This window comes from Mesoplodon bidens (assembly GCF_964165515.1).
Source record: "Mesoplodon bidens genome assembly, chromosome: 3".
NCBI classification, from domain to species: domain Eukaryota; kingdom Metazoa; phylum Chordata; class Mammalia; order Artiodactyla; family Ziphiidae; genus Mesoplodon; species Mesoplodon bidens.
The window spans coordinates 67,014,821-67,042,037 of NC_138178.1; the positions used below are offsets into that span (position 1 = coordinate 67,014,821).

General features: G+C 46.9%; 1 protein-coding gene across 1 annotated transcript in view; it reads right to left on the reverse strand.

Moving 5' to 3' along the window:
* ADAMTS7 (ADAM metallopeptidase with thrombospondin type 1 motif 7) overlaps window positions 1-27,217 on the reverse strand; it is a 55,272-nt gene that overhangs the window by 21,100 nt on the left and 6,955 nt on the right. The window contains exons 2-8 of the mRNA XM_081229389.1: window positions 25,299-25,654; window positions 23,590-23,755; window positions 22,255-22,451; window positions 17,281-17,364; window positions 16,810-16,934; window positions 15,808-15,957; window positions 14,529-14,672 (exon numbers count right to left, since the gene is read on the reverse strand). Of these exons, the coding sequence (XP_081085515.1) occupies window positions 14,529-14,672; window positions 15,808-15,957; window positions 16,810-16,934; window positions 17,281-17,364; window positions 22,255-22,451; window positions 23,590-23,755; window positions 25,299-25,654 (1,222 nt within the window). The remainder of the gene's footprint in view (window positions 1-14,528; window positions 14,673-15,807; window positions 15,958-16,809; window positions 16,935-17,280; window positions 17,365-22,254; window positions 22,452-23,589; window positions 23,756-25,298; window positions 25,655-27,217) is intronic.

Genomic DNA, 27,217 nt, shown 5'->3' on the forward strand with positions numbered 1-27,217 from the left:
AGGGCAAGAGAGAGGTGATGATGGCAGATGAAAGATGTCAGCAAAAATTCTAAAAGCTGGAAAGCAGATGATCGAGTAGCAGCTGACTTACCACAACAGTGAATGCTGAGAGCCAGTCCTGCAGGGAGAAACTACCCAGAAGTGGGACACTGGAAGGGCTCAGGAATCAGGGTCCCAGGGACCCCTGGAGGCCTGTGCGCCAGGAAGACTGAGGACAAGAGCCTGGCTGAAAGTCTGTAAGACCCACTAGATCCCCTTCCCAACCCTATGTAGCCAGGCAATGGCCACCTCCCTGCCTGGCAGAGGGCTGCGGTCACTCTCGGGGTGATCCGGGAGATCTGGTCCAGGAATACCAGGCACAGTGGAAGGCCTGAGGGCAGAGGGACCTACAGATAAAAGTCTACTTGAGGAAGGCAGAGATAACCGCCAAGCTCCTTCCTCATTTGGATGCCAGAACACTGTAGCCAGACTTACACCTTCCCAGGAAAAGACTAGAAAATGCCTCTCTGGGGCAACAATCACTCAGAAAAATGACCCTAGATACTGACATTTAAAGATCTCCCAAAGAAACAGCCCCATCCCCACCAGTCCCTCAGCGGTGATGTGGAAAAGTGCGGCCCAGTCCACAGACCTCCCAACTGCCAGCCCAGTGCCTCCTTCCACGGAGGGAATACAGCCATGCCATCTTAAGAAAACCTATAACATGACAGAAAGATTTAAAAAAATAACTCAAAGGAAAGAAAGATATTGCAGGGAGCAAAAGAAAAAAAATCCACATAAATAATAACCTCAGAAAGATAAGATACTCTACCCATGGAACTAGAACAGGATAATAAAAAGGAGTATAAGAAAGTTCAGGAAAGTAGGACAATAGGAAAAAATTTTTTAAATGTAATAGAAGGGTTATAAGTAAAGATAAGGATGTCTTCCAGTAAACAGAAAGAGATGAAAAAAGTAAAAAAATGTAAAAATAAGAAAGGGAGAGAACAGCTGAATATGAAGGGTTCCAGAAGGAGAAAATAAAAGCAAGATGACTATCAAATAAATAATATAAGAACATTTCCAAGAACTGAAGGACATGAATTTTTAGATTAAAAGGGACTACCAAGTGTCCTCCCAAAATAAAAGTAGACCAAGGCACATAATTGCAAAAGTTCAAATCACCAAGAGAAAAAAAGAGAGAGGGAGACACAGACAGAATGTTCTCTATATTAAGAGAGAGACAGAAAAAATCCTAAAAGTTTCCAGACTTTTTGAAAGGTCACATACAAAGGTTTGGGAATTAGACTGGTATGAGACTTGTCAACAGCAGTGTTGGAAGCTAGAAGACAAAGGAAAGACACCTTTGAAATTCTGAGGGAGAAAGACTTCTAACTTAGAAGTTGCTATCAAATGATCAGTCAGGTATGAGGGAAGAATAAAGACAAGCAAACATTTTAAGACAAGCAAACCATTCACCTCCATATACCCCTTCTCAGAAGGCTACTTGAGAATATGCTCCACCAAAAAAAAGAAGTAAACTCCTCTAAAAAAGGTAAGCAAGAGATCCAGGAAACAGAAAGACCATGCATGACAACTTTAGGGGAGAAACAGAAAGCATCCAGTTTAGACTGGAGCAGAAGGACAAAGGGAAGTTTGGGGGGATGTCCAGGAAAGAAGGAAACTGTTAGACGATGGGGCAGGGATTGCCTTCTGGAAAACTGGATTAAGAGACATTTAGTAGAACTGTTGGAGGATACGGAAGACTTAGAGAAGCAAAGAAAACTAGGCAAATAACAAAGTGGTTCTTAAAAAGAGGACATCATTTTGTTACAACACTTGGTTCGGCATTATCTATACAACCCTAATAATGAAAACACTAAACGTCGATTTAATCAAGATATGCTAACAGGGGCTTCCCTGGTGGTGCAGTGGTTGAGAGTCCGCCTGCCGATGCAGGGGACATGGGTTCGTGCCCCGGTCCGGGAAGATCCCACATGCCGTGGAACGGCTGGGCCTGTGAGCCATGGCCGCTGAGCCTGCGTGTCCAGAGCCTGTGCTCTGCGACGGGAGAGGCCACAACAGTGAGAGGCCCGCGTACCACAAAAAGAAAAAAAAAATGCTAACGCGATATTGGGATGTGATGGCAGGGGCAAATGTGTGCAGGAAGTGACACAAGGGGTTAAATCCCAACCTTCCATTGTACAAGTCATCTGATAATATCTAAATTGAAAAATGAAGAAACAGCACTCTAGGAAGGCTTTTTGGAAATATGCAAGTAAATAAGGTAAGAAAAAGCTAAAAAGGATGAAAGGTGAAAGTGGCTGCCCAAAGAATGGAGGGTGGGGAAGAGTGCAGCAGGTGATTTAAAGCTCTGCTACTGCCATCTTGAACTCTTAATATTTTTGAACTTGTGTTCTGTTAAGCGAGTTCTGATGGAACAAGAAGCATGTGTGTGAGCAGGGGAGATACGCGATGTCTGTGTCCTCTGCTCCTCGCCACCCCATGAGCACAGCATCCCAGCAGACCCATGATGTGGAGGAATTCAGTGAGACTCTAAGCAAATGGAAGATAAGCATGCTATGTCTAGGACAGCCCCAGAGGCCATACTTTGCACTAGAACCAGAACTTGCTTCAAATGCAGAAAGAAGGCAATGATGTTTTAAGAAACAGAAATGACCAGGGAACTCTATAATCCTTTGTTATTTGTGTTACTTCCTTGTATCAGCCAACTACTGCACTGAAAATGATGGGCTGGAAGGAAATGTAAAGATAGCTCCATTTCCTGTCAGTTCTTCCTCACTCATCAGTAAGTCAAGGCAGAGAGTATTGGGAGAATGTGTGCATGTTATGAAGTGAAATAAAACCAGTCAAATTAGTTTTGTGCAGTATGTCCACCGTTCTGGTAAATATGAGCTATGAAATATGAATTGCATCATTTTGGTGATTCCACATATGAGTTCAATGTGCCTATATTTGCATTTAAAAATTGGCACTGCATAAAGATGAATGGTAAAATTTACGCTAATCATTTAGAAATAAAGACTAAAAAAAATAGAAAAAAAAAACAATAAAAAAGATCAATAAGAGCTGGACCCTCACCCCATATAAGGAACAAGCTCGCTGCCCCCCTCAGGGAGTGAGCAAGCAAGGGAACCTTTTGTTTGTTCATGCTCCCCCCTGCTGCAGCAGGGGCCCCCATAAAGCCTTGCCTGAAAAAAAAAAAAACAAAAAGAAAAGATAAACAAAATTGATAAACCTTTAGCCAGGCTCATCAAGAAAAAAAGAGAGGGCCAAAATCAGAAATGAAAAACAAGTTACAATGGATATTATGGAAGTACAAAGGAACATAAGAGACCACTACAAACAACTATATGCCAATAAAATGAACAATCTAGAAGAAATAGACAAATTCCTAGAAATATATAATTTCCCAAGACTAAACCAGGAAGAAACAGAAAATAGGAACAGACCAATTACCAGGAATGACATTGAAGTAATTAAAAAATAGAAACAAACAAAAAAACTCCCAACAAACAGAAGTCCAGGACCAGATGGCTTCACAGGTGAATTCCACCAAATATTTAGAGAAGAGTTAACACCTATTCTCTCAAACTATTCCAAAAATTTCAGAGGAAAGAACACTTCCAAACTCATTCTATGAAGCATCACCCTGATACCAAAACCAGACAAAGATATCACAAAAAAAGAAAATTACACACCAATATCACTGATGAACATAGATGCAAAAATCTTCAACAAAAGATTCGCAAACGGAATCCAACCATGATGAATACACCAAACAGAATACACCATGATGTGGTGGGATTTATCCCAGGGATGCAAGGATGATTCAATATCTGCAAATCAATCAATGTGATACACCATATTAACAAACTGAAGAATAAAAACCATATGATCACCTCAATAGATGCAGAAAAAGCTTTTGGCAAAATTCAACATCTATATATGACAAAAACCCTCCAGAAAGTGGGAATAGAAGGAACATACCTCAACATAATAAAGGCCATATATGACAAACCCACTGCTAACATCACACACAATGGTGAAAAAACATCATACACAATGGTGAAAAGCTGAATGCATTCCCTCCAGGATCAGGAACGAGACAAGGATGCCCATTCTCACCACTTTTATTCAACATAGTATTGGAAGTCCTAGACACAGCAATCAGACAAGAAAAGAAATCCAAATTGAAAAGGAAGAAGTAAAACTGTCACTGTTTTCAGATGACATGACACTATACATAGAAAAATCCTGAAGATGCCACCAAAAAACCACTAGAACTCATCAACGAGTTCGGTAAAGTTGCAAGATACAAAATTTTTTTTTAATGAATTTATTTATTTATTTTTGGCTGCGTTGGGTCTTCGTTGCTGTGCACAGGCTTTCTCTAGTTGTGGCGAGTGGGGGCTACTCTTTGTTGCAGTGTGTGGGCTTCTCACTGCAGTAGTTTCTCTTGTTGCAGAGCACAGGTTCTAGGCGCGTGGGCTTCAGTAGTTGTGGCACGTGGGCTCTAGAGCACAGACTCACTAGTTGTGGTGCACGGGCTTAGTTGCTCCACGGCATGTGGGATCTTCCCAGAGCAGGGCTCAAACCTTTGTCCCCTGCATTGCCAGGCAGATTCTTAACCACTGCGCCACCAAGGAAGTCCCGCAAGATACAAAATTAACATACAGAAATCTGCTGCATTTCTATACACTAACAGTGAATTATCAGAAAGAAAATTAAGGAAACAATCCAATTGACCATCGCATTGAAAAGAATAAAATACCTAGGAATGAACCTACCTAAGGAGGTAAAAGACCTGTACCCAGAAAACTGTAAGACACTGATGAAAGAAATTGAAGATGACATAAACAGATGGAAAGACACACCATGTTCATGGATTGGAAGAATCAATATTGTTAAAATGACCATACTACCCAAGGCAATCTACAGATTCAATGCAATCCCTACCAAAATACCAATGGCATTTTTCACAGAACTAGAATAATTTTAGAATTTGTATGGAAACACAAAGACCTCGAATAGCCAAAATAATCTTGAGAAAGAACAGAGCTGGAGATTTCATGCTCCCTAACTTCAGACTATGCTACAAAGTTACAATAATCAAAACAGTATGGTACTGGGAGAGAATCAAGATGGCAGAGTAGAAGGATGTAAAACTCACCTCCTCCCCCAAATACATCAAAAATACATCTACAAATGGAATAATTCTCACAGAATACCTACTAAACACTAGCAGAAGACCTCAAACACCTGAAAGGACAGGAAAGACCTTCGCATAACTTGGCAGGATGAAAGAGGTGGGGGGAAGGAAGCAGGATGGGACCTGCGCCCCTGGGAGGGAGAGGTAAAAGAGGAAAGGTTCCTGCACGTTGGGAAGCCCCCTCACTGGGAGATCAACTGGGACAGACAGGGAGCTACAGAGGCTTAGAGAAGAGCAAAACAACTGGTTTGTGGCAGGCAAAACAGAGAGAGACCTGCACAGACAGTCCACACCACCACCCTGCGTGCCACAGCCTGAGACAAGAATCTGCTGGTATAGGAGGGGTCTCAGTGCTGAAACTTGGGGTTTAGAGGAGACCTGGAGAGAGAACTGGTGTTGCCTGTGTGGAGACAGCCTGAAGGGGCTGGAATGTGGTATGGCTGCAACCAGGGCTGTTTACAGAAGCCCGGGCCTGCCACAGAAGTGATGTACCATTGTTGAGTGGTGAGCAAAGGGAGGGGTGGGGCCACCATAGCAGCCTCTTTCTCCATGTCCCAGCTGCCGCCTGGGTGGGCCCACACACCCCAGTCACGGCCTTGGTGGGCTCCCATGCCAGCCACTGCCTTGGCAGGCTCCAGGAGCAGGTGCCAGTGGGTTGCCCATGTGCAGAGGTGGGGCTGAAATCACAACTGAGCCCCAGTGACCGCATGACTTATGAAGCAGGGCTGAAATCTTTCCCCAGCTGTGTGAGCTGCGGATTTACACCTCTGCTGCCAGCTTTGTAAATTCAGCACCTGTGGGACATCCGAGCAGACAATGGGTGCTCCTGCGGCTGGGATGGGTCTGGCCTTAGGAGCTGTGGGCTTTGTGGGCACTTGCATGCAGGGGCTGGGCCAGGCCAGGATCTGAGCTGCCTCACTCCCACAGCAAGTCCAGGTGCATGACTACTGCAGTCCTAGGACCTGACTTCAGTGGATCTGCGCTGGTGGCCTTGTGAAAACAATGCCTGAAAAACACCAGGGTTTACTGACATCATTCCCACGGTTGAGGCGGGGCCAAGAGCAGTGACAACAACAGTGGACTTTGTGATCCCACACAATGGGTGACAGGTGACACAACAGAGCACACACACCAGTGGATGACTCTGGCGGATGAATACTGAGTGGCTCCTCTCCCAGTGGGAATGCTCCAGTCCTGCCTACCTTACACCTCAGCTCAGAAACAGATCTGGGGGCTTCTATTCCAACAACTAGGGAACAGTTGGACAAGGCAGTGACAACCACAGAGCAAAAATGAAGGCCCTGCTCAACATCCAGTGCAGACTCTAGTCACACCTACTATCAAGGGGATAATGGCCAGCATACACTGAAGAAAGAGGTGGTGGGCATTCATACTAAAAACAGCCCTTGCACCAAAAACTTATTAAACCCACACAGGCTACACAGGGCCTCTCCCCCACAAAAACAGCCCTCCAAGACCACAGTAGATAATTGTTTCTCCTAAACTGAGAGCAAGAGAAATATAAGTAAAATAAAGAAGCAGAGGAACTGCTTCCAATTAAAAGATCAAGAGAATTGCCCTGAAAGAACAATGAAACAGATCTCTTCAGTCTAACAGACACCAAGTTCTGAAAATAAGAGACCTATGGGATAATGCCAATCTACATATAATATGGCTCCCAGAAGGAGAAGAAAGAGAAAAAGGGATTGAAAATGTATTAAGAAATTATGGCTGAAAACTTCTCAAACCTAAAGAAGGAAATAGATATCCAGGTACAGAAAGCACAGAGGGTTCCAAACAAGATAAACCCAAACAGACCCACACCAAGACATATTATAATTAAAATGGCAAAAGTTAAAGAGAGGATTCTAAAAGCATCAAGAGAAAGAGTTGGGGAGGGGGAAGGGTAAGCTGGGATGAAGTGAGAGAGTGGCATGGACATATATACACTCCCAAATGTAAAAACGATAGCTAGTGGGAAGCAGCCGCATAGCACAGGGAGATCAGCTCGGTGCTTTGTGACCACCTAGAGGGGTGGGATAGGGAGGGTGGGAGGGAGGGAGATGCAAGAGGGAAGAGATATGGGGATATATGTATATGTATAGCTGATTCACTTTGTTAGTTTCTGTTAAGCAGAAACTAACACACCATTGTAAAGCAATTATACTCCAATAAAGATGTTAAAAAAAAAAAGAGAAAAAGAGTTAATTACAAAAGAACCCCCATAAGGCTTTCAGCTGATTTCTCTACAGAAACACTGCAGGCCAGAAGAGAGTGGCAAGATATATTCGAAGTCCTGAAAGGGAAAAATCTGCAACCTAGCATACTCTACCCAGCAAAATTATCATTTTTAAAATTTTCAATTATCACAAGCAAAAACTAGAAGAATATAGCAATACTAAACCTATCATAAAGAAAATATTGAAAGGTCTTCTCTAAATAGAAAGAAGACTCCTAAGAAAGAGAAAATCACAATTGGAAAGTAAATCACTTAAATAAGTCAGTACATAGATTTAAAAAAATATCAAAAAATTTCTGTGAAAGAGATGATAACCACAATGAACAATAAAAGGATGAACATGAAGATGCAAAAGAGGATATCAAAATCATAAAATGTGGGTGAGGAGAGTAAGAAAATGTAGGGTTTTTTCCCTAGAATGTATTTGAGTCTATATGACTACCAGTCTAAAACAAGTAGATATAGGAAGGGATAACATACTTGAAGAACAGGGTGACCACAAATCAAAAACATACAATAGATTCACAAAAACCAAAAAGAAGAGAACCAAAAAGAAGTATAATACAAAAGAAAATCATCAAACCACAAAAGGAAAAACAAAAAGCAGAAGAAAGGGGCAAAGAAGAAATATAAAATCAATGGAAAAATAAGGTTTAAAATGGCAATAAATACAAATCTGTCAATAATTACCTTAAATGTCAATGGACTAAATGCTCCAACCAAAAGACACAGAGCAGCAGACTGGATTATAAAACAAGAGCCTACAATATGCTGCCTACAAGAGACCCACTTTAGGGCAAAGGACACACATAGATTGAAAGTGAGGGGATGGACAAAGATATTCCTTTATGCAAAAGGAAATGTCAAGAAAGTACGGGTCACAACACTCATATCAGACAAAATAGACTTTAAAACAAGGGCTATAAACAAGACACGGAAGCAACCTAAATGTCCATTGACAGATGAATGGATAAAGAAGATGTGGGGTGTGTGTGTGTGTGTGTGTGTGTGTGGTGTGTGTGTGTGTGTGTGTGTGTGTATCTGAATCACTTTGCTGTACACCTGAACTAACACATTGTAAATCAACTATACTTCATTAAAAAAATAAACATTAAAAAAACACAAAGGCTATAAAGAAAGATAAAGAAGAACACTATATAATGATAAAAGGATTAATACAAGGAGGGGATATTACACTTGTCAACATATATGCACCCAATATAGGAGTACCCAAATACATAAAACAAATACTAACAGACATAAAGGAAGAAACTGATGGGAACACAAGAATAGTGGGAGATCTTAACACCCCACTCACATCAATGGACAGATCTTCAAGATGGAAAATCAGTAAGGCAACAGAGATTCTAAATGATACAATAGAACAGTTAGACTTAATTCATATTTTCAGGACATTACATCAAAAAAAAGCAGAATACACATTCTTTTCAAGTGCATATAGAACATTCTCTAGGACTGACCACATACTAGGGCACAAAACAAATGTCAAAAAATTTAAGAGTATAGAAATTATTTCAAGCATCTTTTCTGACCACAATGGCATAAAACTAGAAATCAACCACAGAAAAAGAAACAAGAGAAAACAATTACAAAGGGCTTCCCTGGTGGCACAGTGGTTAAGAATCCACCTGCCAAAGCAGGGAACACGGGTTCGAGCCCTGCTCCAGGAAGATCCCACATGTTGCGGAGCAACTAAGCCCATGTGCCACAACTACTAAGCCTGCACTCTAGAGCCTGCGAGCCACAACTACTGAAGTCCGCGTGCCTAGAGCCTGTGCTCTGCAACAGAGAAGCCACTGCAATGACAAGCTTGCGCTGCGCAACAAAGAGTAACCTCGGCTCACCGCAACAAGAGAAAGCCCAGTGAAGCAATGAAGACCCAACACAACCAAAAATAAATAAACTAATTAATTTTTTAAAAACACAATTACCTGGAGAATAAACAACATACTACTAAAAAACCAATGGGTCAACAATGAAATCAAAGAAGAAATCAAAAAATACTTGAGGCAAATGACAATGAGAACACAACCATACAAAAATCTATGGGATGCAGCCAAAGCAATCCTTAGAGGGAAGTTCATAGCGATACAGGTCTTTTTTTATGAAACAAGAAAAATCTCAAATAAACAACTTAACCATCTAAAAGAATTAGGAAAAGAAGAACAAACAAAATCTAAAGTCAGCAGAAGGAAGGAAATAATAAAGATCAGAGAGGAAATAAATAAAACAATTTAAAAAACAATAGAAAAAAATCAATAAAACCAAGATCTGGTTCTTTGAAAGGGCAAACAAAATTGACAAACCTCTGGCCAGGCTCACCGAGAAGAAAAGAGAGAAGACCCAAATAAACAGAATAAGAAATGAAACAGGAGAAATCACAACTGATACTGCAGAGATATAAAAAACCATGAGAGAATATGATGAACTATTATATGCCAACAAATTCGACAACCTAGAAGAAATGGACAACTTTCTAGAAACATACAGCCCACCAAAACTAAATCAAGAAGAAATAGATAACTTGAACAGACCAATCACTAGAAGTGAAATAGCATCTCTAATCTGGAATAAAAAAAACAAAAAACAAACAAAAAAACCTCCCTACAAACAAAAGCCCAGGACCAGATGGTTTCACAGGCAAATTCTACCAAACTCACAAAGAAGAACTTACACCGATCCTTCTCAAACTCTTCCAAGAGACTGAAGAGGAAGAAAAACTCCCAAAGACATTCTATGAAGCCACATCATCCTGATACCAAAACCAGACAAACACACTGCCAAAAAAGAAAATTACAGGCCAGTATCTTTGATGAATATAGATGCAAAAATTCTCAACAAAATATTAGCAAACCGAAACCAACAACACATAAAAAACGCCATACACCAGGACCAAGTTGGATTCAACCCAGGGTCACAGTGATGTTTCAACATACGCAAATCAACCAATGTGATACACCACATCAACAAAAGACAAAAACCACATGATCATCTCAATAGATGCAGAAAAAGCATTTGATAAAATTCAACATCCATTCATGATAAAAAAAAAAAAACCTTGCAAAAGTGGGCTTAGAAGGAACATATCTCGATGTAATAAAAGCTATTTATTACAAACCCACAGCCAATATAATACTCAACGGTGAAAAGGTGAAAGCCTTCCCACTAAAATCTGGAACAAGACAAGGATATCTACTCTCACCACTTCTATTCAATATAGTACTGGAAGTCTTAGTCACAGCAATCAGACAAGAAAAATAAATAAAAGGTACTCAAATTCAGAGGGAAGAGGTAAATCTGTCATTATCTGCAGATTATATGATATTATATATAGAAAACCGAAAAGACTTCACACAAACACTACTAGAACTGATAAACGAATTCAGCAAGGTAGCAGGATACAAGACTAACATACAGAAATTGGTTGCATTTCTTTACACTAACAATGAAATATCAAAAAGGGAATGTAAACAAACAATTCCTTTTAAAACCACATCAAGGGACTTCCCTGGTGGCGCAGTGGTTGAGAATCTGCCTGCCAATGCAGGGACACAGGTTCGAGCCCTGGTCTGGGAAGATCCCATATGCTGCGGAGCAACTGGGCCCATGAGCCACAATTACTGAGCCTGCGCGTCTGGAGCCTGTGCTCCGCAACAGAGACCGATAGTGAGAGGCCTGCACACCGCGATGAAGAGTGGCCCCCGCTTGCCACAACTAGAGAAAGCCCACACACAGAAATGAAGACCCAACGCAGCCATAAATAAATAAATAAATAAATTTAAAACCACATCAAAAAAATAAAATACTTAAGAATAAACCTCACCAAGGAGGTGAAAGACTTATATGCTGAAAACTACAAAACATTAGTAAAGGAAATTGAAGATGATTCAAAGAAATGGAAAGACAGCCCATGCTCTTGGATTGGAAGAATATTGTTAAAATGGCCAGTCTAATACCCAAAGCAATCTACAGATTTAATGTGATACTTATCAAATTACCCATGACATTCTTCACAGAACTAGAACAAAAAATCCCAAAACTGATGTGGAACCATAAAAGACCCAAAATTGCCAAAGTAATACTGAGGAAAAAGAACAAAGCTGAAGGGACTTCCCTTGTGGTCCAGTGGTTAAGACTTCACCTTCCAATGCAGGGGGTGCAGGTGGGGAGCTAAGATCCCACATGCCTCACGGCCAAAAAACCAGAACATAAAACAGAAGCAATACTGTAACAAATTCAATAAAGACTTTAAAAGTGGTCCACATAAAAAAAAAAATCTTAAAAAAAAAAAAGAACAAAGTTGGAAGCATAACCCTCCCAGGCTCCAGACAATACTACAAAGCTACAGTAATCAAAACAGCATGGTATTGACACAAAAACAGACATATGGATCAATGGAACAGAGAGCCCAGAAATAAACCCACACACCTAAGTTCAGTTAATCTTCAACAAAGGAGGCAAGAATATACAATGGGGAAAAGACAGTCTCTTCAGCAAGTGCTGTTGGAAAAGTTGGACAGCCACATGCAAATCAATGAAATTAGAACGCACCTTCTCCCCATACATAAAAATAAACTCAAAATGGCTTAAATACTGAAATATAAGACATGACACCATAAAACTCCTAGAAGAGAACATAGGCAAAACATTCTCTGACATAAATTATACCAATGTTTTCTTAGGTCAGTCTCCAAGGTAATAGAAATAAAAGGAAAAATAAACAAATGAATGAAATAATGCCATTTGTAGCAACATGGACGTACCTAGAGATTATTATACTAAGCAAAGTAAGTCAGGAAAAGAAAGACAAATACCATATGATACCACTTATATGTGGAATCTAAAATACAACACAAATGAACATATCTACAAAACAGAAACAAACTCACAGACATGGAGAACAGACTTGTGATTGCCAAGGGGGAGGGGGCATGGGGAGGGAAAGATTGGGAGTTTGGGATTAGCAGATGCAAACTATTACATATAAAATGGATAAACAACAAGGTCCTATTGTATAGCACAGGGAACTATGTTCAATATCCTATGATAAACCATAAGGGAAAAGAATATGAAAAAGAATATATATATGTATAACTGAATCACTTTGCTGTACAGCAGAAATGAACACACTTTAAATCAACTATACTTTAATAACATTAAAAAAACCAGTATGGTACTGGCACAAAAACAGACACACAGAGCAATGGAACAGAATAGAGAGCCTAGAAATAAACCCACACACTTACGGTCAATTAATCTATGACAAAGGAGGCAAGAATATACAATGGAAAAAAGACAGTCTCTTCAATAAGTGGTGCTGGGAAAACTGGACAGCTACATGTAAAAAAATGAAATTAGAATATTTTTCTCAAGCCATATACAAAAAATAAACTCAAAATGGATTAAGGACCTAAACATAATACCGGAAACCATAAAACTCCCAGAAGAAAACATAGGCAGAACACTCTTTGACATAAATTGTAGCATATTTTTTGGATCCATCTCCTAAAGCAAAGGAAATAAAAATAAACAAATGGGACCTAATTAGATTTAAAAGCTTTTGCACAGTGAAGGAAACTACCAACAAAATGAAGAGACAACCTACTGAATGGGAGAAAATATTTGCAAGATATGACTGACAAGGAGTTAATATCCAAAGTATTTAAACAGCTCATACAACTCAACATCAAAAAAAAAATAACCGGATTAAAAAATGGGCCAAAGACCTGAACAGACATTTTTCCAAAGAAGACATACAGATGCCCAACAGGCACATGAAAAGATGCTGAACATCATTAATCATCATAGAAATGCAAATCAAAACTATGAGATATCACCTCCCACATGTCAGAATGTCTATCATCAAAAAGAACACAAGTAACAAGTGTTGGTATAGACATGGAGAAAAGAGAACCCTTGTACAGTGTTGGTGGGAATGTAAATTGGTGCAGCCACTGTGGAAAACAGTATGGCTCAAAAAAAGAAAAACAGAACTACTATGTGACCCAGCAATTCCACTCCTGGGTATATATGAGAAAAAAATGAAAACACTAATTTGAAAAGATACATGCAAACCAATGTTCACAGCAGCACTGTTTACAACAGCCAAGATACAGAAACAACCTAACTGTCCATCAATAGATGAATGGATAAAGAAAATGCAGTATATATATACAATGGAATACTACTCAGCCACAAAAATGAATGAAATAATGTCATTTGCAGCAACATGGATGGACTTGAAGAATATAATGCTTAGAGAAATAAGTCAGACAAAGAAAGACAAATACTGTATGATATCACTCATATGTGGAATCTAAAAAATAAAACAAACTAGTGAATACAACAAAAAAGAATCAGACTCACAGATACAGAGAACAAACTAGTGGTTACCAATGGGAAGAGGGAAGGGAGGAGGGGCAAGATAGGGACAGGGGATTAAGAAGTACAAACTACTATGTACAAAATAAATAAACTACAAGGATATATTGCACAGCACAGGAAATACAGCCAATATTTTATAACTATAAATGGAATATAACTTTAAAAATTGTGAATCACTGTTGTACACCTGAAACATATAATACGGTACCATCAGCTACATCTCAATTAAAAAGAAAAAAACTTGTGCTAATCATTTAAATTTTTAAGTTTGTCTTTACTTAGAACATTAACTAGCAAATAGAAAAATAACATAGCAAATCAAGAGGACAAGAAAGAAAGGAAAAGCTTTATATTTTGGTGCCTTTAAGGGCACTTGCTTCCCTGCTTTTCACTGGACCCTTCCAGTCACATGGCCAGCCCTCCTCCAGCTTCCTTTGCTATTCTGCTTTGGCTCCTGTAGCATCACTTAATATCCTGCCGTTCCCTGAAAATCATCCCACACTCCTCATGTCCTCGTGCCTTTGCCCATGCCTCCTCTACCAGGAATACCACTCTTCTCCCTCTATACATCTGTGAACTCCTGCTCATCCTCCAAGGTGCTGTCTGCATCTCCCCGGTCACACCCTGACCTCAGGGGATCAGACAAGGCCCAGGGCTGGGGGAGGGACTTACTCAAGGAACCTGGTGATGTACTCGCGGCTGCAGCGGGACCAGGTGAGAGGCGCAGCGTCGTACAGGAGCTGTGGAGACATGATGAAAGGCCGTTTCCCAACGGGCTCACAGTCATTGCCGCTTCCGTCATGCTGAATGCCAAAACTGTGTGAGAGCACAGGCCCCAGGGGCGAGTGAGCCGGTGGGAAGCCACCAGGCCGCCCCTCCCTCGGAGGTCTGCAAGGTGCTGGATCCTGGCTCCCAGGGCTGGCTCTGCCACCAAACCACTGTGTGGCCTGAGGAAAGTCATATCCCGCCTCTGAGACTCAGTTTCCTTAAGGTAAAACGTGAGTGTGCTAACTAGTGTCCCACAGGGCCCTCTGCCAGGTGCACCAGCCTGAGCCTGAACTAAGCACCAGGGACGTGGAGCAGCCTGGCTCCTGCAATAAGCTGGCAAACAACGGCAAGCCAGGTGGCATGCGTGGGGCCCACTGTGGCCCTCACAACCTCATTGGTGCCAAGAACAGTCTGACAGGGTTCCTGCCACCCCTCAGGTCCTGTCCCAAAGCTGTGCAGTGGAGTGAGGGAGTCTGAGCTCCTGCGCCACAGTTAAAGTCTCAAGACCATCCTTGGGAAAGACATGAGAAAAATTACCTTTGCTGAGCACTTACTATGTGCCAGGCACCATACTAAGCACTTTGAGAAACACTATCTCTCTCAGCCCTCAGGGATGACCCAACACCTCGGACCAACAGAGCTCTCTGTGAGCCTGCCCTCACTGGCTCCCAGACATCTAAGACTGCCATATTCACAGCTAAACAGTCTGGGCACAGAGGGCCAAGGGCACGGGCCATGCCTAGGCATAATAGCCTCATGTGGAGATGTCCAACAGAGGGAGCCTTGGACATCACTGAATCCAACCCCCTCAATCAACAGGGAAGACACAGAGGCCCAGAGAGGGCAGGGAACTTGCCTAGGGTCACAGAGCAATTAGGAACAGGGGGCTGGCAGGGACTAAGATTAAGAAATGCAAAGCACTGAGGGCAACAGGGAGTGACAAAGACCTATGGTGACTTTCTGGCCCATCTCAACCCCACTTCAAATAAGACTCACCCCTCTCCTAACAGGGAAGCGGCCTGTCTATGGGGTGGGGACAGTGCCAGGGATAGCATGTGGCCAGGATGGGCTCATTCCTCAAGGCAGGGCTCCCTTCCCTGGGATTCTGTGGGCCATTGGCTTGTGCCCACAGGTTGGGAGGTGAGGTCGGGTTCTTAGTGTGGCAGTGGGGTTGGCGGGGTACCTGTGCCCGAGCTCGTGGGCCACAGTGAAGGCCAGGGGCAGGCCCGTGTCCTCGTTGATGCTGCAGCTGCGGTGAGGCTGACACATGCCCGCCACGTGGGACAGGCCCAGGGTCTCGCAGGGCTGGTTCATGGCGGCACACAGGTCCTTCCTGCACAGGCAGAGAGAAGGGGCCCTCAGGCTGACTTGGCCCGGAGCCAGGCCCACCCAAGCTGACCCTGAGGGAGGTTGGGAGTGAAAAGGATGCCCCTGCCATCGCTCCGAGACCCGCGCAGGAGCCATTTGGGAAGCAGGTGCCTTCATTCACCCAGGACACCTATCTGGGCCTGGGGAGTAGACCCATGCACAGACAATTTAGGTTACTACCCCAGCGAGGATGCTGACAGAAGCTGCCAGAGCTCAGCAAAGGGAAATAACTCCACTTCAAGTTCAAAAACACTGCCTCTGAACAGATAAAGAGTTGTCAGAGGTTGGGGTCATGTTGAAGGGGGGTGGCGTGTGAGTAAGATTTTCTGGTTATAAAAGAGTTGCACAAGAGATCCTTCTAATAGAACCATTCTATATCTAGACTGTGGCAGTGGATACAGGAACTTACACATGTGAGAAAATTGCATAGGACTTAATAGACACACACACACACACACACACACAAAGAAGTAAGTGCATGTAAAACTAATGAAACCTGAATAAGTCTGTGGATCATATCAGCGTCAGTTTCCTGGTTGGGATATAACTACAGTTATGCCAAATGTTACCACTGTGGGGAACTGGATGAAGTATAAATGGTACTTCCCTGTATTATTTCTGACAACTGCATGGAATCCACAATTATTCCAAAATAAAAAGATCTCCCCCAGTACTGCTAGAATCCAGTCTTGGGTCAAAGGTGAGCAAACCCTCCTCAAAATGAGGCTCCCTCCCCCGCTGAGGGTCAGGTAGCACCTCCCGCCCATGCAAGCTCTACCGGCCGCACCCACGGTCCAGCCCCTCACAGTGGCGGTACCTGGTGAGCAGGATGGCGGTGTCGTGGTGCAGCGGGTGGGCGTCCCTTTTCATGTTGATATTTTTCTGCCACTTGCAGAAGCTCCTCAGGGTGTTGTCTGCGTGGTGAGTGATCTTTAGGTCCTCCTGGGGGCAGAGAGCGTGGCCACTCAAGCCTCTCCCTGAGCTCTGAAGGGTCAGGCCAAATTCTCCTTCACATGAAGGCGGGAGACAGAGGCCCAGAGGTGGCAGTGGGCAGACAAGCAGGCAGGCCCCCAGTCCAGCCTCCAGTCTGACAACCCCGCCCACAGGCACATGCCAGATGGGACCTAAGAGAGGGTCAGCCAGGGACTGGGGGTGACAGATGACACTGCTTGGGCCAAGGAGGCCCTCGCTGTGCCCTTCCACATGAGGCAGCTCAGGTAAGTGGCAGGAGGGCCCTGGCAGACGATGCCCATCCCAGGGGGCAGTGTGGGGCCACGTGACTTCTCACCTCCTCATCTTCCAGCAGGACCAAGCGCACGACGGTGATGTGGATGGGGTTCCCGATGCTGGGGTCATGAAACAGGCCGGCCACCTGCCCAAGAGATAAGGGTCAGGCTGTCACCTTGGATACAGGATATGGGCAGCCTCTGCCCACCTCAAGGGATGCACACCCAAGTTCACACAATGGGGAGCTCACCAGTGCGTGCATCCCATACATGAACGTGCTCACACCTGTACACACACTTCCCCAACCAGCAACAGCAGAACCTGGGGAGGACGAGAGGGCATCCCAGCACCCGGCCATTCCTGAGCACCAGTTTGGGATCCTATTCCCCAGCTAACACCTCCAAATGCTGGCTTGTTGGCCCATCTCAGGGCCCTAAGCTGCCCTGGCTAGGACAGCCCTGCAGCCCCCTCCTGCCCTGAGGACGCCAGGACCAGCATCCCAGGAGAGAGCCCTCCCATGAGGCATGACCTGGACACGGCCTGGGAGAGGGGTGGAGGCAGGCAGAGGCCCATCTTCCCTGGGGCTGAGAGCCATGGGGCCAAGAGGGCAGGTGTGTGTGCCTCTCAGAGGCCCCCGTAGCTAAAAGGGCGGCTCCACATTCAGCCCCAAGGTGCTGGGAAATGGGGGTTAAAGCTATCTGCTCTTTTAAAGCTCCCTCAGAACAAGAAAGGGGCCAGCCCACAGCTGGGGACAGTTGTCAAGGTCCCAGCAGGCAGAGATGTCAGGACACACCAGTTGTGTGTTGGCTTCTAGCAATTCCATCAAGAAAAATAATATTCAAATAGGAATGGACAAAACACACACTGTTAAGAGGGCAGAAAGCCCCTGATAATGGGGATGAATTACACCGTCAGAGCCCAAGGTCAGGAATGGTGAAGACAGTGATGCAACGTGTCTCTGTGCCCTCCATGCACATGCTGGAGATGGGAGCACCTCTGCACTGCCTTCTTCCACCACATCAGCCAGTTCTGCCTCCTAAATTTTGTCCTCTAGCCCACCTGCAGCCTCGCACCCCAGTCATCTGTCTCTGAAATGCAAACCCAATCACCCTATGCCCTTGCTTAAAGCAATGAGTGGGTCTTCACTACCCACACATAAGGAAAAAGTCCTAGACCTGGCATACAGGCCTGTGTGGTCTGGCCCCTGCCCACCTCTACGGCCTCACTCCGCTCCTCAAACCCCCTCACTCCTGGCTCCAACCACTCTGGCTTTCTCTCAGAATCCCATGATCCTTCCTACCACAGGGCCTTTGCAGATGCTGTGCCCTCAGCCTGGAACACCTTCCCAAGTTATCTCTCACCCTCTCTGAGCTCTCACCCCTCCATCATGTCTTTTGGGGAGCCTTTCTTCTACCCGACACTCCCAAACCACTATGAACTTGTCCTTCCTAGTACCCCCTCCATCACACCTTCATATTCATCAGGGTGACGGCTTCATTAACGTCTCTCTCCCATTCCAGACCATAAGCTGCATGAGGGCAACGTCTGTGCGGACTCCCTCTTATAGCCCCAGTGATCTGTCCAGTACCTGGCACATGATGGACTCAAGAAACAGTTGCTGAATGAATGAATCTTGAGCACTTGCTAAGTTTTTCCAACGCGTTATTTCATTTAAAAAAAAAACAGTGAAAAATGAAAAGAGTACCCGGAGAAAGATTAAAAGAACAAGTCTTTCCTAGTCGACATGCAGGTGAACTCAGCAGCAGCATCCAACTAAATGGCTCCAAAGGAGCCCCTGAGGGTCTGCTAAGACCTGCCCCAACAACTAGCCCACCCCATATCCTGAGTTAGCGCTGGGATAGCTTCCTGTCACCACAAAGCCCCACCCCCAGCGGATATAACACCTCTCACTGTCCCCCAAGAAGTATGGAGGTGAAACAGACGCTGGGAGGGACTGGAGGGTGGCAGAGTCATTACTTGTTGACCAGATCAACCAATGAGTGTCTGTTTATGGCCTGAGGTCAGTGTGGTTGTCTGCATAAAACGATACCCAGGGAAGACGAGTCCTGCTCTGGTGCAGGCCTGGAGAGCAATCCAGGGTGGGCAGTATTCATGAGAGTAAGATCTGGGGGTTACAGGTGACCACAAGCTCCCAGTGAGCTGACGGTATGACATGAGCCACTCAAAAAGGGCCTGTGACCTCAGAGGACATGAATAGAACTGAGGGCGCAAAATTGGGTGGGGGGATCTCTCTTGCTATGCTTGGAAGAGACCCACCTGAGCTCCCGGGCTCAGACCTGGGTCTGGCACAGAGAGGACACTGACGGAATGGAACCTGCAGGAGGCCCTGGTAAAGAGGAGTGAGCTGTCCTGAAGGTGGCTGTGGGGCCAAAGGGCAGATGCTAAAGCAGCCACAACAGCAGCAGTAACACTGACCGAGCCTAGCACACACAGTCCTCATGCTGGGAGCGACACATGCCTTATCTCACTTAACCTTCTTACTTCTCAGGCAGGCATGACCATCCCCACCTTACAGATGGAGTAACGGGGCTCAAAGAGAGGCTGAATAGGGGATCAGAACCCAGGTCTGACTGCATCAAAGTTTCTGCTCTTACTTCTTAAGTTTGGAAAGTGCTGCCTGCCTCCTCTCTGAGGGATTCTCAATGCCTATAGCTTTGGAGTCTCTGAGAAGTCCTGCAGTAAAGTCTGTGTTCCTTTTTTTTGAACCCTGTGTTGCCAAACTTTTTCAACAGTGCCATCTTTCTTCACAGAACACTTAGTAGCATCACTTGGAACAAGTACTCCCTGGAATATTCTTTGAGAAATGCTACAATGAGGTACAGCTTCCCCAGCATGGGATCCTATTCTTATGCATCCATCACCTCATCCTTGGTACAGAGCTGGCACTCATCACATCAGCGTTACAGAACTGCTCCAGAGGGAAAAGAGGGTAAGTTCTCCCCATCCCCACCACCCTGTTCCCCCATCCTTCCAGCATACTCTGGCCACCACAGCGACCCAGCTGTGGGCAGGCTGAGGGGCAGAGAGGACAGAGTGGGACTTTGGAAGCAGATAAATCTGACCTCTGGTCCCAGCTCTGCCACTCACTAGCCATGTGACCTTGAGCAAACCCCTTGGCCTCGCTGAACCTTTGTTCCTTCAACTATGTAATGGGGCTGAGGCTTAGATGAGGCAGTGAGTGTGGAGCACTGGACAAGCAGCAGGTGTTCAGAAGACTCCAGCCCTAACACACGGTCCAGCCCTCCTCGGAGGCTGGCTGCATGCCACCCCATGCCCCTGCCATCTGCTGGAGTCTCCCTATCAGGTATCCAGCACTGTTAGGCTCATAGGTGCCCCGACTCTGTCCCCACCAATGCTGGACTCGACAGCTTGGGAAAACCTGATACTGTCCAGAGCAGGTGACTGTGAGAGCCAGACCCTCACTCCTCCAGGGTGGGGCTCACAATGTAAATGTGTGCGTCCTGTGAGCCTGGACAGGGAGGCAAGAAGGGGCCCCGCTTTGGGGCCGGATCCTTGACAGGGGATGTCACGGGGGAGCCTGGAGGGCTCAGTACCTGCCCACATGGAACACTCAGAAAAAATGAGGCAAATAAACCCAGCTAACCATTGGTGGCTCCAGCCAAGCTCCTGGGCCTCCTTCAGGCTGAGGCCCTGAGTGGAGGATCTCATGGCCTGGGAACCTGACCTTGCCCACCCCGAGTCCAGAAGCCAGGCCCCGCTGTCCAGCAATGGTCCCTCCTGAACCCTGGCCTTTAGTGGTTTTCTCCCTGGGCAGACAAGGCTAAATAGAAGCTTGGCTGGGTCTTAGAGCCCTCAAGTGCCAGGCAGAAGGCTATGACCTTTATTCCATAAGGAGGAGGGAGCCAACATGGGTGGCCAAGTCGGGCAGGAACCGGCCCAGAGCTGAGCTTGCCAATGCAGACTGAAGTAGTGGGGGCATGGTGGCCACAGATGGCACCCCTTTCTTTCTCTGACCCCAGGCTTCATGGTAATAAAAGGGGTGGCCAGACCTTCGATGATCCGGAGTGCACTTCCTTTAGTGTTGCAGGGGGTGTAAGGCTGGCACGGGCGGAAGTCACAGCACATGACACTGGCCACATCAGCTGCAGAGCACACACCCCCCGCCCTGTTCTCAGTCACCCAGCCCAAGAGGAAAACAGTGTTGTTCAGTGGGTGGCCTGCTAAGAATGCCACAGGCAGAGATCTTTTCTCCCAGGGGCCGAAGGAAGCAGCTTGGCTGCCTGAGGCCCCCCACCTGCACACCCAGGGCAGCAGCAGGGAGGGACTGGCTGTCACTATAGGAGCAGGAATCACCAGCTCCAACCTGCCACAGTGCCCCAGGTGGGACCTGGGAGACCTGGGCTCCTGTTTGGCTCTGTCTTGCCTCGCTTGTGACCTGGGCAAGTCACTCACCCTCCTGGGGCCTAGTTATCTCAACTGTCCCGCGGCGTCAAGAGCAGTATGACAATGCTGTAAGGTACTATTGTCATCCCGTTCATAGGTGAGCAAGCTGAGGCTAAGGTAGGTAATGTGGCTTGCCCAAGGTCACCAGCTAGTAGAACACAGAACTGTACAGATCCTTCTAACTCTGCTGCGTGCTGATGTCTCAGGCAGGGGCTGGTCTGATCGGTCATTTCCGTGTCCCCAGCGACCAGCACAGGTCCTGGCACAGAGGAGGGAGGTTTGTTCAGAGTTGTGTGGATGGGTCAACCAGTCTACGAGCTCCCTCAGCCTCCCCTCCCCCAGCTCTGGGCCTGGCAGCGGGTGGAGGCTGCTGAGCCAATGGGGTGGAACGACACTCAGTGGTGTCCTCACAGCAGCCCCAAAGGCCCCACCTCTGCCCAGGCTCTCTCCTAGTGACTCCCTGCAGGGCCTCCCATCCCCTCCTGGACTTAGGAGCTGGAAGCTTGTACCTCCTGCTTGGGGCCTGGGGTACACCCACCCTTTGTACCTCAACACCACCACCCCCTGGCAGCCCTCACCACCCCCCACGCACCGCCCGCAGCAGCCTCACCATGTTCATGATGGTCAGCACGTAGCTCTCGACATTTGGCTGCCCATGGTACTCCACCATTTTAGCATCGGCTACCACAAGGGTCTCCACCCACTTCTCTTTGCTGACCGAGCGCTGGTGTAGACGCCTCGGCCGCTGCCGCCGCCACTGCTGTCGCTGCTCCCAACGCTCCCGCCGGGGCTCCAGCTCTGGGGACTCTGTGGGCCCCAGATGGGCTGTGGGTTAGCTGCCAGTAGATTGGCCCAGGGCACACGTCTCAAGGGCCTTTCCCCAGTGAGCTCTCTCTGGGTCAGTGGGAACAGTGCTGGGATCAGAGGCAAAAGGCCTGGACTCCCATCATGGCTTTGCCCCAGACCTGTGCTGTGTGACCCTGACCTGGTCACTTCCCTTCTCTGATCCTGGGGGATGCCTGACTATAAATAGATAAGTTGATCAGCCTCACAGAGTGACTTCGGGGGGCTAATGAAATGGTGGATGTGAACACAATAAAGCACTGTGTCCGTGAGGCGAGCTCCTAAGCCCCTACCTCCCCACGCTGATCCCTCCCTCACTGGGGGGTAAGTACATCCCAACACATGCAGATCCCCCGGCCTAACCCCCAGCCTGGGGAGGCTGACCAAGACCCCAACCAGCTGACCCCACTGGGGACCTGCCCCACTGACCCAGGCTGCCCCCAGATCAGAAGAGGAAGCACATCTATGAAGCTGGGGAAACTGAGGGCGAGAAGCATGCCTCTTTGGATATCTGTTCCAGCAAAGAGAGTCCCTGAGCTGTGGGCAGCTTGTGAAGTTGGAGCAGTCCCCAAACCCCAGCAGCCCTTAGCAGGCAGCTCCTTACAGAGACTGGCCAGCACTTACTGTGGTCACTCTGCAGAAGAGGTGCTGGGTGCCACACTTTAGGTCTCCAAAATGGAAGTTAGTTATCCTGGGGTGGGACCAGAGTGGGGAGGGGAGGGAGGTTCCTGGCTAGCTGTCCTGCTGGGGTTGGGTATGGCCCGGCCTCGCCTGGACACTCGAAGAATAGTTGGCACAGCTGGAGGTGCCCCAGGCAGTGAGTGGGGAGGGGCAGGGAGAGATGGAGACGGAGCCCTGAGGTGGGGAGATGGATGAGCTGACAGAAGCCAGTCCAGGGCATGAGTGGGGGCAGGCCTGACAGGCAGAGGCCTCAGGCCCGTGGCACATTTGGAGGGCACAGGCTTTGATGATGTGCCTGTCGGTCTGTGTCCCTTTGGTCTAACAGGAGCTGGGCATGGAGGTGTTGACAGAGGTTTCTAGAAGGCCCCTCCATGCCCCCAGACCCATCCCCTACCCCAGAGCTGGTAGCAGAGAAGCATACCTTTCACCCCACAGGTGCCTGGAGCCCTGGGGTCCCCCGGCTCTGCCCACCTCTCAGGGGCTTGGCGCTTGTATACCACGTGCGGCTGGGCACGGCCAGGGCGGGCTGGGACACCCTCCAGGGGCTCAATGAAGTAGTCCTCGTTGGAGAGCTGGAACACACCTTTCTGGGAAAGAAGCACCAGGGTCACTTGGGGAAGACTGGCACTCAGCTGCTCTTCCCACCCATCCCAGAGGCCTGTCCTGCCCAGCGGAGCCCACCATCCCAACTGACCCCGACACACTGTGCTTTCCTCCCTCTGGGCCTTTGTTCGCTTTGTACCCTCTGCCTGGAATGTCCTTCCTTACAGCTTCACCCAGCCAAAGGCTTCTAGGCTAAGCTCAGAAGCCACCAGCCTAGCAAGCTGCTCCATACACCCTCCCTACCCCTGAGCCCATAAGAAGCAAGAAGTGGGTCTGCATCTCCTGCATCCCCAAAGAAAAGCAGGAATTACAATTAAAAGCTTAACATCAAGAAGAAAAAAAAAAAGGCCTGGGGATGTAATGTACAGCATGGTGACTATAGTTAATAATGCTGTATTGTGTATTTGGAAGTTGCTAAGAAAGATCTTAAAAGTTCTCATCACAAGAAAAAAAACTATATGTACATAAATTTGTAACTAGACTTATTGTGATCATTTCACAACACATAGGTGTCAAATTGTTGTCTGAAACAGTGCATTATCAGCTCTAGGGGCTGGAGGCCTGGGTTGAATGCAGACTCCACCACTGGATAACTGGGTGACCTTGGGCAAGTTCTTCTCTGAGCCTGCTCCTCATTTGTAAAATGGGAATGATGCACCTGTCGCTCAGGCTCAACAAGATTAATTAACTATACGGAAAGGGAGGAGCACAGGCTGCGTAAATGAGAGACTTTCAAAGGCCCAGATACCCTAGAGCCTGTGAGGTGGGCTGTATTAGGCCCTGCCCTGCCAAAGCCCATGGCTTTTCCTGAGCAATCTGAGCTGAGGCTCCCCCCACCAACAGTGGATGGCTGAGAATGTGCAACCCCCCAACTCCTCCCACACTCCACGCTTGGGAGCTGGGAGCAGAAAGGGGCCCTATCCTGCTTGGAGTGGAGCTGCTCTAACTGGGCACTCAAGCAGAGGGAGGCAATTAGGGCTGCAGGCAGTAGCCAGCATTACCTCAACCCAGAAAAACCTGGAGGTTGAGGCCTGCTCTCCAGCGAGGCTGCCTCATCACCCCCTGAGGCGAGGTAAAGGTGAGGAAGCCTGTCCTGGAGAAGAGCAGCCTAAAGGAGGGGGGGCACGGAGGGAAACAAACTCATAACTGATCCCCCAAAGAAGAGGGATTCAGCTGCTTTCTAAGTTAGTCTACACACACCACAAACAGTGGTTCTCAAAGTGGGGTGTCTGGACCTGCAGCTTCAACACTATCTGAGAAATTGCCAGAAATTCAGACTTTGCTACCCGCGCCCCCCACCCCCCCACCATGGTACACTGGGTTTTCAACAAGGCCTGGGTGACTCTGGCTCGCATTAAAGTTTGAGAATCGCTAGAGAACAATGAGGCCTGCGTTGTCCACCCCATTTTACAGGTGTGAATACTGAGGCTGGGAGAGGAAAAGCCAACAGGCTGAAGTTAGCAGGCAGGTCCGTGGCCAGGCCGGGGGCAGCCCTGCGTCCCGCCAGCGCACCCTGTGCACACTCACCAGGCCGTCGCAGGCGCTGATGGCTGCCAGGCCGCCCTCGAGCTCAGGGTCCTGCACCTCGCCGAGCAGGTGGCAGGCGGGGGCGCGGGCCCGGATGTGCGCCCGGCCCAGGCCGCCGCGCCGCCGAGTCTCGCTCACGAAGCCGGGTGCCAGCAGGTGCGAATTGGCTGTCAGGTTGAAGCGCAGCTCGCGGCCGCGGTACTGCAGCTCGTAGAAGGCGGGTGCGGCGGGGCGCGTGGACACGTCCCTCTTACGCAGCGTGCGCGGCCACAGCTCGTAGGACAGGAAGGAGCCCCCCGCGTCCACGCGCACCGGGTGCACGATGTCCAACGCTGCCCGGCCCTCGGCGGCGTGCTCTGCAGAGAGAAGAGCCGGACTGGAGTGGGGAGCGGCCGAGAGGGCAGCTGAAGTCTCAGTGTCGGGACTCATACACCCACCACCTGTGCTATTTCACCTCTCCTTGCCTCGATGGCTCCATCTAGGTTATCGGGATAACCTCTTAACAGGTTTCCCTGCTTCCGCGATTGCCCGTGTGGCATCTCTCTCCCCTAGTCTTCTTTCAGCGTAGCAGTCACAGGGATTCGTTCCAAATCAGTCAGATCGCATGGCCCTCCTCCGCTCCAAACCCTGCCGTGGCTTCCAGCTCGCACACAGCAGGAGATAGAGTTATGGCGATGGCCTGTGAGGCTTTAGGCAAGGTTACCGCTCCAATCTCATCTCTGCTACACTTCCCGAGTTCCCTCCACTCGGCCACTGGCCTCCTTGCTCTTCCTCAAAGTCAGACATGCTCCTGCCTCAGGATTTCGCTTTGCTATTCCCTCCACCGGGAACACGCTTCCCTCAGTGTTCCACCTGACTAAACCCCTCACTTCTTTTCAAGTCCTTCCTCAAAGCTCTCCTCGCTTTATTTTAAAATTGCAACTCCCTGGCTCTCCCTATTCCCCCTTCTCTGCTTTATTTTTCCCCAGAGCACTTCTGACATACTGTATCACTTAACATCTTCATTCTTTTTCCTATTTTTCTTTCTCCATCTCCTCCCAGTGTGAACTCTAGGAGGGCAAGAATCTTCATAGTCTTTGCTGAAGAGTTTAAGTGCCAGAGTATCTGGAAACTAGTAGTTTCTCAGTAAACGTTTGTGTAAAATCTGTAGAATGGGGATAATTGCTTACACTTTGGGAGCTGTGGATTAAATGAACTGAACTGCTCCACATATAGCAGTGCCTGGCCCACTGACTGAACATGATGGCAAGTATTATTAGTATGACTATTAGCCTAATGGATTTTTTTTTAAGTGCCTGAGGGTTCTGCACACATCTCCAGGTCTCCTGAGATGGGGAGTCAGAGAAGGACCACCCAGATAGGGCTCCCTAGCCCCTCATCACTACCACTTCAGCGGAGCAGCTCTAGTTTATTTCTTTCACATTTAAGAGTTTGAATGAAAATGTTCCAGGGCTGCAAAACTTCTGCAGACTTCTGCTCAGGCCCTTGCCATTTGCAGAATCCTCTCCTAGTCATTCTGTCTGCTTGGATTTCCCAGTAAGCTTCATTCTTGACCTTTTTTTGCCATGGACTCCTTCTCAGAAAAATGTTTTTAAATGTATAAGATTAAATATACCAAGGAATACCAAGGAAATTGATCATATTGAAATACAGTTGTCAAAATAATTTAAAAAGTAGATGTGAAATTATGTGCTACTTTACTAATGCACTAAACAAGATCTAATGGCAAATTTAACAACTATGGTGATTTAGAAGTAGTGATAAATGTCAACCTTATTTCAAGATACCTGCAACTGTATTGAGATAAAATATTTTGCTTTTCCTATTGGTAGTAAAATCACAGATACTGCCAACACTATTGTGATTTGTTGCTAATATTTATAATTGAAGGAAATGCTACATTTCACTTCAAGGTTACA